Here is a 16055-nt window from a genome sequence, read left to right as displayed (position 1 = left end):
CACACACACACGAATGCATGAGTGAGACTAAAACAGAGCAATTTTTGGGGGAAATTTGACAAATAAAATAAAAAATTCAGCCACAATGCAGAGCACACACACAAATGAATGGGTGAGACCATAACACATCCAGAACACATGTACTCACACACGTAAAAGTCATGTAATTGTTTGTTTGTTTTTGCACCAGATGGCAGCAATCTGCCCCCAATACATGACACGTTCTCAAAATTTCTTTATGTTTTGGCTTATTGAAGTGTAGGTTTTTTTACTGTAGTGAAACTTGCTCATTTGCATATGCAAATAAATGGTGTAATTGAAAAATTTAAAGGTAGATAAGACCTAAATAGCATAAAATCCCCACCCAAAATGCACAACTTTAGTGTTTTTACTTTAATGAATTTAGTGTTATTACATTTATTTCATAAAAAAAAAAAAAAAAATTTGTTTTCGATCAAATTTGACCATCAAAAATACAAGTGTGAGTCTAAAACGAACAGTGCACATGAAGATTTTATTATGAAAGTGAGTTCAGACTAACGAGTGACCACTCAACTCTAAAATAAACTCTAGAAACGCTTTCCACAGGGATTGCCATTGGAAACACATGTGAACTGCTCCTACATCTCACCTGAACTCATGTTATCACCACAAACTCCTGTTTCCAGCTTCCTTCTATTAGACTGCATTCCTGCAGCAGCATGCGTTTCATTGGATTTAGTTATTAACCATTCTAGTTTTGGCATTCCAGTATCAGCAGGTCAATAACCAAACCCTCCAGTGGTGAAGCAGAAACCAGCGGTAGACGTGTCAACAGACCGATCGTGTGTCACACATCTGCTGTAGGGTTTGGATTTAAACTATGATTGCTCCAGTAGCAATTGTTAAAGTGCAATTGTTCTTTGTTTACTAAATAAAACATAAACCCTGACACTGAACAACTGCTTGTCCTTGAAGGTGATGTTCTGATTGTAGGACTGCACAATTATGATGAAAATCATATTTGATATTGTATTTGCAATAATGAAGCCATTGCTCCAAGTTACCAATGGTTTTTCGATACACATCAGACTGCTTAAAAGTCACTCATTAGGATCGGCTGTCATTTCTGCCAGACATTTACAATAACTTAAATACCTCTCATTCGCCAATGCATTTCATGCACATAATGAGCATGTCTGCGATTGGTTTCAATGCTCAAGTATGGAAAAAACATGTAAATAGAAAACTTTGATTCAACAAGAGTAGACCTACATGGAAAGCTTTAATAAAAAAAAATAATAATAAAATTAAAAAAAAAGAATTTATCCCTTTTTCTCCCAATTTGGAATGCCCAATTCCCACTACTTAGTAGTTCCTCGTGGTGGCGCGGTTACTCACCCCAATCCGGGTGGCGGAGGACAAGTCTCAGTTGCCTCCGCTTCTGAGACCGTCAATCCGCGCATCTTATCACGTGACTCGTTGTGCATGACACCGCGGAGACTCACAGCATGTGGAGGCTCATGCTACTCTCCACGATCCACACACAACTTACCACACACCCCATTGAGAGCGAGAACCACTAATCACGACCACGAGGAGGTTACCCCATGTGACTCTACCCTCCCTAGCAACCGGGCCAATTTGGTTGCTTAGGAGACCACAGTCACTCAGCACGCCCTGGATTTAATACTCGCTGAGCTACCCAGGCCCTGGAAAGCTATAATTGACACTTTCACAATTAGTTAAATGCAGCAGGTGTAATTGTAATCTCTATCATTTTTCCGATAAACTGTGCAATGTTTTGCTTTTTTTAAAGAAAACGAGGGACAAGTCGAAATAAAGCTTTGTTGTGGTCCACATTATGCCACAAATGCTGTCGATTGAGCTGAACTTATATTGAACCCGGAATATTCCTTTAAAGGTGGATCAGAAAAACGTTGGGGTATAAAAGAGATAATTACCCCACTCGCAGTCTTTCTACCCTTTCTCTTGGCAGGCACTGGTGAGGTTCCTGGGACCGTCCAGCTCCAGAACACTTTATAGTGGTGGACGGGGATGTCGGGCTCCACAGAAAGAGTCCAGTTGAGTTGGGCCGTCAGCAGACCATCCTGACCCGCAGTGATGTTAGTCAATCTCAGTCCAGATGGGGCAGGAGGTGGAGACGGATCTGAACACAACAGAACATTAGCAGACATGCAACATAAGTTTATGATGTCATTCAGTGTAGAGGAAGCAGAATTCAGTTAATGAGATTTTACTGGGAAAAGAGTCCAATCTAGAGTCAATTCCTGTTATTGATTTCTGCTCACACCTGAAAACCAGATGCTCATATGAAGTAAACATGCTACGCTTAGACAACACAATACTCTAATAAGCATAAAAATGCCTAGCACACAAAAAATGATTGAAAAAGTTACTGACCCTTAAAGAGGCAACATGCACCACAAGATACATACTCTTTAGTGTCTTAACCACCTTATTTTTCAGAGAAACTACGGCGGCGGCATTATCAACCTAGAATGTGGACCATTTCCGGTATCAGCCACTTCCAGCTATTTTAGCGCTACAAAAATACGACATTATGCTGCTTTATATTACAGGCTGTTTATCGCATTTTGCCATCGTTTCATCACACACAGATGCACTGGCAGAATGAGTGAAATCAAGCGCTGACACGGACGGTCCTCCTCGCCGTCTGACACGCATCCACAAGCTTTACACAACCAGCAGAGAGAAGAAAGAATGCTGCTTCAACTTTCTTTGCACCAAAACTGCATCTTGTTTCATCTTGTCATAGAGCATAGCGGTGTATAGTAAACAGACACGCAGATCACGCATTCTGCACGGCTTATGAAACATCGCCTTTGGAAATAAATAAATAAATAAAGGCATCATTGGAGGTTATGCAGGTACATACTATATGAACGGAGGTTTACATGGAGACAAGAAACACTGTATCGTCACAATCTCAGTAAAGAAGCAGATCTTATTACCGTCTCTTCAATACAACAACATTTGATTTACTTACTCTTTTACTATGATTGCTTAAGTTAGAAAATGATCTGACATTGGCACATAATTCTGCTGTACATCCTGTGGCTGTATGATAGTTTATAAGCCAATATCACTGCGGTCAATGCCAGTGGATCTTTCTTACATTCGCTGGAAATGCAGCCGCTGCTTACTTCCACGCTGCAAAATAAGGTGGATGGGGGCTATGAGAAAGAGTTTCTCACCCAATCTTGTTATCATTTATCATAGTTGGGTCTGTTTTGAGTATGTTGGTCACATGACTTGGTTCAAATTTTCTGTGATCGTTAAGTCAGTCTGACCTAAAACCAATACGGCGCCCATGGTGGAGAACATGCTAACTTTGTGATAATTAATTATATATTAATCTTACTTTTCTTCAGCAAAAAACAACAACAATATATTACACTTACCATGTCATACATGCGACTTTCAAGCTAAACTTTTCTCAGTTGTTACACAAACACACTCACGCATGCACTCACGCACGCACTCACATGTTGGTTTATCTATCATTATGAGGACTCTCCATAGACATAATGATTTTTATACTGTATGAACTATAGATTCTATCCCCTAACCCTAACCCTACGCCTAAACCTAACCCTCAAAAAAACGTTTTGCATTTTTACATTTTCAATAAAACATCGTTTAGTGTGTTTTTTAAGTGATTTAAATTATGGGGACACTAGAAATGTCCTCATAAACCACATTTATAGCATAATACCCTTGTAATTACCAGTTAGTAACATAAAAAAAAAGTCGTAAACCACTTAAACCTGCCCACACACACACACACACACAGACACACACAGACTCTCTCTCTCACACACACACACACACACACACACACACTCACAGACACACACAGACTCTCTCACACACACACTCTCTCTCTCACACACACACACACACACACACTCACAGACACTCACAGACACGCGCACGCACAGACACGCGCGCGCACACACTCACAGGCACACGCGCGCGCACACTCACAGGCACACGCGCGCGCACACTCACAGGCACACGCGCGCGCACACTCACAGGCACACGCGCGCGCACTCTCACAGACACGCGCGCGCACACTCACAGACACTCTCACTCACACACACACAGACACTCACACACACACACACACACACACACACCTCACACACACACTCACAGACACTCTCTCTCACACACACACACACACACACACCCTCACACACACACAGACACTCTCACACACACACAGACACTCTCACACACACACACACCCTCACACAGACACTCACAGACACACAGACACACACACACACTCACAGACACACACAGACTCTCTCTCACACACGCACACTCACAGACACGCACACGCACGCACACACTCACACGCACGCACACACTCACAGGCGCACGCACACACACACGCGCGCACACACACACGCGCGCACACTCACAGACACACGCGCGCACACTCACAGACACACGCGCGCACACTCACAGACACACGCGCGCACACTCACAGACACACGCGCGCACACTCACAGACACACACAGACACACACACACTCTCTCTCTCTCTCACACACACACACATTCATACATCATTTTTTGCATCAAATAAAACAGAAATACTGACGACTTTGACTATTTTGCACCTTAATAAGGCAACATATCCTTATGAGATACAACTCATAAAATCCAAAATATATCAAAAATTCTTTTGGATATGTTTTACTTAAGTTCAATTTATATAAAAGTGACATGAAATAATTTTTGGCTAATCATTTTCCACTCCTGCCTGTTTAAGGGTTAAACTATTTTCAAAGATACTTTTTGGAATCTAATAAATTACAAATATATTTATAATCGGCATTATGGGATTGCCTTCTATGTGAAGGCTACATGCTGCCTTAGAATTAACAAGGTGTCTTAGAAGGCACCATAATTATTCTGAGTCTTCACTTTAGGAGTGCGCCAATGATGCCTTAAAATCCCACCAATGTAGGCAGTTCAGTAGGTGTTAATGAAACACAAGTGCAGTCAGTTGAGGTTTAAGCTCCTCAATTGGTGTCAGAGATCTGCTGCAGGCATCTTTACCTCTTACCTCACTCCTCTTGGCAACCAAACAAGCCTTACATGCTGTTTTACTGTTTTACATGAGTCAAGGCTACTATAACGTCTGAGGACTCATACTCATATTCCCACAACAATTACTCTCTACAAGAAACCAAGAGTTACACACAAATCACAGAGCAACAGGACTCAGGTTTAACATTATTAAAGGAATAATTCAGCCAAAAATGAACAATTTGTCATTCTTGAAACGAATGCTGTTATTTTTTTCCATAGAACACAAAAGAATGAACTTTGAAGAATCCTCACTCAGCTCTTAAAACGACAATTCACCGTGACCACATCTGTCAAGCTCCAAAAAGGACAAAAAACATTTACTACTTTAACATTTACATGTACTGTATATACAGCATATTACACTATATTACATTATATTATATTGTGTGCGTTTATGCAAGTTTGTTATTAAACTCTCCTATGGTATTCAGTCATTTTTGACCAAAATACATTTTCCTCATTTAATAAAAATGGTTTCCTTTATCTGAGCAGTACAAGACTTGTTGACTTTTCCTCCATTTGCCATCAGAACATAAAAAAAAAATGTCTAAGTGGTTATTTAACAAAAAAAAAAAAGAAAAAAAAAAAAGTGACACCTTTGGTATTCGCGGTCAAAATTGACCGACCATTGAAAATGAATGGGAAAGACCAAAAACAGAGCAATTATTTTTGATCTGTCAAACACAATCAATTAATCAGCCACGATACCCCCCCAAAAAAAACAGACAGAAATTACAGGGTGAGACTCTAAAACATCCTCAGTGCAAAACATACACACCCACTCACACCCAAACACACACACACACGAATGAACTGGTGAGACTATAACACAGAGCTATTTTTACATTTGTCAAATAAAACCAATGCTAAAAAACCTGCTCCCGACCACGTGTAAATCATGCATAAGACATCTGAACGTGTTGAGTTCTTTCAGGCAAACTGCCATGAGTATGTTTTGATAGAAGTGAAATTAAATTATTAATGAAAAAAATAACTAGTAATGAGTGAAATTAACCTTAAAAAAAAAAGAAGAAAAAAAGCTTTGTTTTCTTTTCAAACTATACCCTACACTTATTTAGAAACTTTTCTTTACCGCTTGAATTTATTTTTTCAAAGTATAATTTTTTTCTCAACTCTGCTTATAGTTTTTCAGCAGAAGTGCTTGATTTTTCTCGAAAAAAGTAATGCCCTCTAACGTGACTGGTTGGACAGTCTTTATATGTGATATGAGCTCTATAAATTAGGTTTTATAATTTAATAGGCATCGGTAAATCACGTTCAGTTGATAACGTATGGTCAATGCTAATGCTGTTAAACCTATAAATAAACACATCACGGGCAGGTGCGTACACAATACAACGAGGAAACAATAGAAAGAGCCTGCACATTGTCGAATAGCTTGTAAATCTGTGATATCATCTGCCGTTTCGGTCAAAGATCTTCTTCAGGCATTCTAGTAATTTACAGAAGTGAAAGTATATCACTGTTACCATCATGATTAACTCGAGAAGTTTCACAAATGATGCTGGCGATGCGCTGAACTGAACCAGAGAAGGTTAATGGTGGTGAACATCCTCCTCTCATTTTTTACACTCATGTCAAACCACTTTTATTGACTTCTTGAACTGTTTGGTTCACAAAAGAGCATCATATGACAGCAAAAACATGCGATGACAGTAAGTCCTCACTTTCTTTTAGTGTTTGCTAAACTGCTAACTGGAGTGGTGGTGGTGTAGTGGACTAAAGCACTGAATTGGTAAGCAGAAGGTTGCTGGTTCAATCCCCACAGCCACCACCATTGTGTCCTTGAGCAAGGCACTTAACTCCAGGTTGATCCAGGGGGATTGTCCCTGTAATAAGTGCACTGTAAGTCGCTTTGGATAAAAGCGTCTGCCAAATGCATAAATGTAAATGTAAATCAAAGTTTTAACGATGTGAATGCACTTCGTCCATAGAAATAATTTCACTACTGTTCCACATAGATGTTTACTAGTGAGTCTGGTGCGTTCCTTGTATGCCGTTTTCACAGGCATGGATTATGATAATTGTGAATGAACGTGCACATGCCCTCTATTTACGAATGTTTAGAATTCATTAACATACACACGTTTTACTAAAAAATCTGGGGATACGAAGCGTTTGAATTTTCGGGAAGGTTTTACACACAAATTACTCCAAATTTACACATTTATTTACTAAAGTTTCATGCATGAGGCCCATTGTCTGTTGATACTGCACATTGTATGATGTCTTACTGCAGATCTGCGAGAAACACCCAAGTAAGAATTTCATTGTTCTTGGTACAATGTTGACTTTTGACTTTGACTTTGATTGTGAATTTTATTTCTCTTTGGATCACGAAGAAGCAGATTATCTTGCCCCAAGGAAACACATTAATTGTCCCTTTAAAGCTTTTAGAAAGAAATGTTAGTGTAATAAAGACCTAAATCAGGCCTAAATGTCCTTCAACTGACAGAGGAAGCAAATGAGCAGGCGTGAGTGGACGTCGAGCACTTCAGTTGTAAAACTCTTGGCTAAAATGGGCCATTAGAGCTGAAACCATAAAAAGAAGTCTTTGGTCAGGGGCTCCACCTGTTTGAACAGTAAATCATGGAGGGATCTGAGGTGTCAAGAGAAAAGCAGCCCACCAATGAAGACCCACCTCTAGAAGACCGGAAGTGTTTGCTGGGGGGCGTGAATCCACGCGTGCCGTGAATGTTGACCGCCGCCACACGGAACTGGTACCACCTGCCTGGCCTGATGTCCGTCAACAGGATGCGCTCTTCAGAGATCTGAGGGTCACAACGGTTAAAAGGTCATGGCCAGAGGTTATGGGTTCAGGTACATTTGGCACTGAATAGGAGCTTGGAATTTAATCTATTTTAAAACTTGAAAGATTTGTCCATCTATTTATTTGACCTTCTTTGATGGAATAGAGCAGCTTGTTGCACAGTAAATAAGGGTGGGGGGAAAATTGATACACTGATGCATCTTCTTCAGCGATTCTTTCTCAAACCAAAAAAAAACAAAAAAACAAATCAGAATTTTAAATGAATTATTAAATTAGTTAAACAGTCTCAAGTGTTCGGTTCCATTCTGCTTCGCTCTGTCAAGCTTCATTTAACAAGTCCTGTAAACACCCTGTTTGACACTCTGACCACTGACCTGTGTGACATCCTGCCACTGGGTGGCGTCGTCTTCACTGGGGTGGATGCCGAAGTTCCATCGCCGCTGGAGCACATACAGCACGGGCTCAACTGATATGTTAAATCTAGATGACCAGCGGATCTCCAGCTGTCCTGAAGCCTGCTCCAAAAACAACAACTCTTTCCTTGGTTTTAATGGAGCTCCTGTGAGGGACAAACAGACACACGGACACATAAGTATTTCATTATTTTAAGCATTTAATTAATTAAAAATATTCAGAGCCCCTTAGAGGACAGGGAAAAATGTACTTCTGAATTAGTCGTGTTCCCTCGCAAAAAGTTTTGCGTTCACTCACAAAAAGTATGGATTCCCTTGCAATGGCTTTATCCATGCCTTACACAAATTAACCATGGTTTTACAACAGTAACTATAGTTCATCTATAAGGTATTAGTATTAAACCACAGTTATAATACAGGGAAACCAAAACTATCATAATAAAAACTTATTGTGAAGGAAAGGAAAATGTATTGGGAAGGAACATAAAACTTAACACGAAGGAACAGAAAACGTATTGCTGAGGAACACAAAACATATTGTGAAGGAACAAAACTTATTGTGAGGGAAAGGGAAACTTATTGGGAAGAAACATAAAACTTATTACAAAGAACAGAAAACTTTTTGCGAAGGAAAATGAAACTTATTGGGAAGGTACATAAAACTTATTACGAAGGAACAGAAAACTTCTTGTGAAGGAACACAAAACTTATTGCGAAGGAACAAAACTTTTTTGAAGGAAGGAAAATGTATTGCAAAGGAACAAAACATATTGCGAAGGAACATAAACCCTATTGTAAAGGAACATAAAACTTATTGCTAAGGAACACAAAACTTATTGTGATGGAACAAAACTTTTTGCAAAGGAACACAAAACCTATTGCAAAGGAACATAAAACTTATTGTGAAGGAAATGAAAACGTATTGCTAAGGAACACAAAACGTATAGTGAAGGAACACAAAACCTATTGCAAAGGAACATAAAACTTATTGTGAATGAAAGGAAAACTTATTGGGAAGAAACATAAAACTTATTACAAAGAACAGAAAACTTATTGTGAAGGAAAACTTATTGGGTAGGAACATAAAACTTATTACGAAGGAACAGAAAACGTATTGTTGAGGAACACAACTTATTGTGAAGGAACAAAACTTATTGTGAAGGAAAACAAACCCTATTGCAAAGGAACATCAAACTTATTGTGAGGGAAAGGAAAACTTATTGGGAAGAAACAAAAAACGTATAACAAAGGAACAGAAAACTTATTGCGAATGAAAGGAATACTTATTGCAAAGGAACAGAAAACGTATTGTGAGGGAAAGAAAAACTTATTGGGAAGAAACTTAAAACTTATTACAAAGGAACATAAAAGATATTGTGAAGGAAAGGAAAATTTACTGGGAAGGTACATAAAACCTATTACGAAGGAACAGAAACCTTCTTGTGAAGGAACAAACTTTTTGCAAAGGAAAGGAAAACTTACTGCAAGGGAACAAAACATATTGCGAAGGAACACAAAACCTATTGTAAAAGAACATAAAACTTATTGTGAATGAAAGGAAAACTTATTGGGAAGAAACATAAAACTTATTACGAAGGAACAGAAAATGTACTGCTGAGGAACATAAAACTTATTGTGATGGCACAAAACTGAGGAACACAAAACCTTTTGCAAAGAAACATAAAACTTATTGTGAAGGAAAGGAAAATGTATTGCGAAGGAACATAATACTTATTACGAAGGAACAGGAAACTTATTGCAAGGGAACAATACTTATTGTGAAGAAACACAATACTTTTTGCAAAGGAATGCAGAACTTATTGCAAAGGAACATAAAACTTTTTGCAAGGAAACTCAAAATTATTGCGAGGGAACACAAAACTTGTTGCTAAGAAACAAACATTTTGCAAGGGAACAGAACGTTTTGTGAGGGAACGCAAAACCATTGCAAAGGAATACAAAAGTATTTCAGAAAATGGATCCCCTCCCTGTCCTCTAAAGGGGCTCCATAAAAACAGGCATGACCACATAGTTATGTAATATAGGAACAATTTTTTCTATCAATTAGCAGTAAAGTCATCTATATTGTGAAGTATACTGTTAACGTCATATAAAACTACTCATAACCTGATTTTTGTCAAACCGTCCACCTTGACAGTAAATGTGTAGCTCTGGATAATTGCATAAAACCTCTATGCCTCCATATGGTAGAGACTTCCATTTAACCCTCAAAGCCATAATAAATTCATCCATATGTATTAAATTAAAGATTTATTAAGTACAAAGCTTTGGGAAAATGTTCCACTCTCGTTACAGCTGTGATGGAGCGCTGTTGATTGAGTAGCATGCATGAAGAACTTCATGAAGCTCAAAGGACTCTAAATGTCTTCCATACATCTCCATAAATCAGCTGAGCTTTGATGAACTTGTGGAGTGGCTGCACTTTGCAGTAAAGTGCCTCTGTCTTTGAGGGATCCATTTAGAGACATTAATTTTCATCAGAGAACATAATAGAGCGCTGATGTGTCCTAACCAGGTGCAACGAGGTAAGATTCCAGCATTAAGTAAAGGCTAGGGTACACTTTGTTTTTTGCACAAGTTAAGTGTTCAACCTTTTAAAGTATACTCCTTTGACCATGAGGACATGCGGATGCGTTTTGGGAAACTGTTTTAGCAAAGTTAGCGATGACGCACAAATACACAGATTGTCTGCATGTCTAGAAAAACTAGGCTGTACACGAAGTTTGCGTGTACTGTACTGATGACGAAATTTGCATCACGTGCACTGCACACGAGACATACCGGCATGTGGATAAACTGGTAGAATGGCCGGTAGGACAGATTGACAGCATCTACTATAGTAACTAAAAGGGCTGTTCATACCGAACGTGTACTGGCGCTAAATAAAACTAGACGACAAAAGCAAGCAACGAATTAAATTTTTGCATTGGCGTGATAGATATTATACTTTAACATTTCTACCGGTTGACATATCGATTTCTCTATATATCGATTTAACCGGTTAATTGGCCACCCCTCTTTAAAGTAGGGCTGCGCAATTAATCGCAATAAAACCGTTATATGAGCACGTGCAGTTTCTAAATTGCAGCAAGCTAGTTTTATTTATTTTTTTATTTTTTTCAGCATTCTGCAATGTTTAATCTACCATTCTGATTGGTGCATATTTTTTGTACACCGACGAATGCAGTGCACAAAGAAATAACCAACTCTATCATTTAAGCAGACATTTTGTTTCCCTCCTGCAATGCATTTTTCTCTTTCTTTCATCATTGACAATATTAATCCATTATTTAATCCTCACTTCAATGCATATTTTGATTAGCTAATCAAGTATCTAAATTAAAGTGAGGGCATGCAACGAAAAATGCAACTAAGCCTATATTGAAACGTGCCCCATCAGCACATATATCATGTATCGAACTTCATATCGAACTTAATCTAGTGAATATATAGGCTGTAAAAAGCTTAATTTGTCTAATACTTAAATATATTACACATCTCTCTGGAATACTTGATTCTGATTGGTCAATGTCTGATATTTCTCAGTAATAGAGGTAGACTGATATATCAGTTTTACCGATTAATCGGTGCCGATAGTTGCTTTTTGGAACTATCGGTTATCAGCAAAAATCTATGTTGATAGTCACCGATAGTTTTTTCATCATTTTGTAATTTCAAAATAAGAGTGTTTCAGGCCTGTTTAAATTTAAAAGTCCCGCGTTATGGGCCAAATCTTCATTTTTTCCTATTATTAGGATTTTGATTGAACAAAAAAATGCTTCAGGGATTTTATTCATTTTGGACTCTTTATCTTTGCCCACCATAGTCATTTGTTTTGACATACTATAAATCGATTTTAAAAACTATCGGCCGATTAATCGGTTATCGGCCTTTCCCACCACCTTAGTTATTGGTATTGGCAAATTCCACTATCCGCCGACCTCTAATTGATACTGAAACTTACAGTATCCACATATTGACAACAGATAAAAGGTAAACCCTTTTGCGAATGTACAATTTTAGAGGCACTCAAATCTTTAGTAACCTTTGTGAGGGTACCACCACTGGTGAAAGAGTTTAATACTCGGACACATTCCCAAAGCGTGACAATTTGTCAGAGAATGATCTTTTTGATGGCAAACTTATTCATAAATTAACTCCAGATGGGACTAATAGAAGTCATTTGCACTCTTTGAATGGCTGAATTTCATTTTCATCAAAGTATAAGTAAAACACACCACAGATGATACAAAATTAACTTCAGGTTGGTTTGTAGGATGTGTTTGCCCTTTAAAGAGAGCAATTTGTATTAATTGTTGAAGGATATTGCAACTCAAGTGTAAGAGTTTAGAGTGTTAAAGGCCACATGCAAAGGGAGTCATTCCTCTAGAAGTGGAATATGTTGTTCCACTCAACAGAAAACAGCTGTACTCGATTGCATTGTGGTTTCACAGCTACAGAATGTGCGTTACGCCTGTTCCAATCCAAGCAGACCCACAACACTCTTACGATCCCACGGCATTCCTGCAGTAACCACAGTGTTCTGCTGCATCTTCACTGCTGGAATTCATAAACTCACTCCAATCAGGATCTTCTGAAGATCACCAGACTGCGGTTCACCATCTTCACATAATCACATGTGCCCCCTTGATGTTCCAAAGTCCACAGGTGCATGTCATCTCTTCCAAAACACAACGCAATGGCTCTGCTCCAAAACCTACAAAAGTGAGCTGCCTACTTAAGCGGAGTAAGATTTTTTGTCCTTTACGATTTTTGCTTGTCAGACCTGAGATTGCCGGACACAACACACAAATATTGCCATTTGCTGTGCTCTTATTGGTTCTTTATTTGCCGGCTGTTGTAGGAGCATTCACACTGCAGAAAGGTGACCCAAAATGTCTTATATTTTTAGAACTCAGTTGGCAGCTAAGATTAATCATCAAGGAAATTAACGGACCTTCTTTAAGAATGTCACATAATGCTATTAAAGGCTGACAATTTTGCTCGACACCAAATTTTGTGGGGCGTCAAAATCGTGCCAAAGAAATCCTACAATGTGCACCAAATTAGACAGCACTTTCAGGCATCATAGATGCGCTCCATATGTGAAAGGCGATCTAATTATGACTACCTCTCACGCCATGTCCGCACTAATCCGCTTTGTCTGAAACGTTTTCAGTTTCCTAATGTCATCTGTTTCCAAAGTAAGCGGTGCTAGAGAGCGTTTTCGAAATCTGGAGGAAAATGTCGCTGTAGAGAGGCGTAATCACAGCAAAATAAATGCATTTTCTTTTTTTTTTTGGATTATCTCCCCTTTTCTCCCCAATTTGGAATGCCCAATTCCAAAATGCGCTCTAAGTCCTCGTGGTGGCGTTGTGACTTGCCTCAATCCAGGTGGCGGATGACGAATCTCAGTTGCCTCTGCATCCGAGTCCGTCAATCCACGCATCTTATCACGTGATTGTTGAGCGCGTTACTGCGGAGACATAGCGCGTGTGGAGGCTTCACACTATTCTCTGTGGCATCCACGCACAACTCACCACATGCCCCACCGAGTGCGAGAACCACATTATAGTGACAATGAGGAGGTTAACCCAACGTGACTCTACCCACCCCAGCAACCAGGCCAATTGGTTGCTTAGGAGACCTGGCTGGAGTCACTCAGCACACCCTGGATTCGAACTCGCAACTCCAGGTGTGGTAGTCAGCGTCTTTACTAGCTGAGCTACCCGGGCCCCCATAAATGCGTTTTCAAATAAAAACAGATTAGTGTGGATGTTGCTTAAAGCCGGTCGCACATCAGACAAGCGACAAGCTGCGTCTTAGGACAACTCACAGATATCGCACACAGAACGCATTGGTGAGGTGACCATAAGAGCTCCAAAAGAGCAAACTAATCACAGACAATAGTTGCATATTAAGTTTTTTGCTGTTCTCCAAGAATGAACAAAGTGACGTTGATGAGTTTGCAGGTCAGTGTATATAAAAAAAAAACGGTGCAACTGCGCAATTTCTCTATAAGTAACCTAGGCTTTATTCAAGTTGTTAAACCACAAAAAAATTATAATAATAAAAAAAGAATGAATTGCGTCTGGTATTTAGGCTCAACAATGAGCTTAATTTACATAGAAAGGAGGCATGTTTGCCTGTGGAGGAATAACTTAATTTAACCCTTATTCACTGTTCATTGGAGACTTATTATCTGTTCAAGGCCAAATTTGACCGAAACATCAAATGTGTAGCACCCCCCCTCCCCTCCCCTCCCCCCCTTTTTTCCTTTTTTTCCTTTTTTATTCTTCCTTTTTTTATCCCCCTTTTTGCCAATTTGGAATGCCCAATTACCACTACATAGTAGGTCCTCATGGTGGCGCGGTTACTCACCACAATTCGGGTGGCGGAGGACAGGTCTCAGTTGCCTCCGCTTCTGAGACCGTCAATCCACACATCTTATCACGTGGCTTGTCGAGCGCATTACCGCGGAGACTCACAGCATGTGGAGGCTCATGCTACTCTCTGCGATCCACGTGCCCCATTGAGAGCAAGAACCACTAATCGCAACCACGAGGAGGTTACCCCATGTGACTCTACCCTCCCTAGCAACCGGGCCAATTTGGTTGCTTAGGAGACCTGACTGGAGTCACTCAGCATGCCCTGGATTCGAACTCGCGACTCCAGGGGTGATAGTCAGCGTCAATACTCGCTGAGCTACCCAGGCCCCTTATGCCCCCCTTTTTTAAAGAAATGTAATAAAACTAACTTCACTAAAGGAAAAACACTTAAGTTATGCATTTTTTGAGGGGTATTTTATAGTATTGTTGACATTATCTCTTATTACTCAATTACTCCATTCATTTTCATAAAAAATAAGCATTTTATATTATTTTCAATAAAAAACCTTCACTTCCATTAATTGAAAGATTGCCAAAATATAAAAATGCATCATGCATTGGGGGTATCTGCTGGTGTCTACTGGAATAAAGATAATTAGTTAGTTATAAACAGTATATGACTTTAGTGCTCCATACATTGGCTGATCTCGATGGTTTTGATTTTTCGGACCCTGTGTGTTCTCTATCAGAGGCGTCAGGGTATGCGGTACGCTTAAGACACGCTTTACTCTATTAAGTAAATTCAAAGGCAGACTGCATGGCAATCCCAGAATGTACTGTGAGAAGTTTAGTTAAAAAAACAGGCAAGAGAAATGTCAATTATATGTACTAAATATTACATAGTTCAAACGAAATATTAAATATTTAGTATTTCCTTATTCAAATTAAGACTATGTAGAACATTGGTGAAATGAATGGTAACAATATAATCACAGCAGACATTAGCAGGAAAAACATTTTCTTTTAAAGAACAGAAATAGACACCTGATCTTGTGCTCTTACGTTGCTGAAATGAAACAAGATTTCTCTGTATTTCTTAAGCCGATGAATATGCGTCGCCAGAAGCAGTCTTTGAAGTGTGAGAAAATGAGAGGCGTTATGTCGCAAAGCTTCTCAGTTTCATGTGTAATGAAAAGACCCCACAGGGCGTCGGGGACAAACCCTCAGCAGCCGTCTCTTCATCTTTCAGCAATATTGAAGACAAAAGGAGACATGCCTTGTCCCTGGTTCAGGGATACATGTGAGGTTACAACTGCCCACCTGCAAGAACATCTGAGAGCGATTGAGACCAGGAACGACCGTCAATGCTCA

General features: G+C 39.4%; 1 protein-coding gene across 1 annotated transcript in view; it reads right to left on the bottom strand.

Annotated features, from left to right (window-relative positions):
- LOC127446983 (anosmin-1-like) overlaps positions 1-16055 on the bottom strand; it is a 105289-nt gene that overhangs the window by 22411 nt on the left and 66823 nt on the right. Inside the window, exons 5-7 of the mRNA XM_051708399.1 lie at positions 8296-8480; positions 7793-7922; positions 1944-2149 (exon numbers count right to left, since the gene is read on the bottom strand). Of these exons, the coding sequence (XP_051564359.1) occupies positions 1944-2149; positions 7793-7922; positions 8296-8480 (521 nt within the window). The remainder of the gene's footprint in view (positions 1-1943; positions 2150-7792; positions 7923-8295; positions 8481-16055) is intronic.

Source organism: Myxocyprinus asiaticus, chromosome 10, assembly GCF_019703515.2.
Source record: "Myxocyprinus asiaticus isolate MX2 ecotype Aquarium Trade chromosome 10, UBuf_Myxa_2, whole genome shotgun sequence".
NCBI lineage: Eukaryota > Metazoa > Chordata > Actinopteri > Cypriniformes > Catostomidae > Myxocyprinus > Myxocyprinus asiaticus.
The sequence above is the reverse complement of the archived record's forward strand: the minus strand, read 5'-3'. Positions and strand labels throughout refer to the sequence as shown.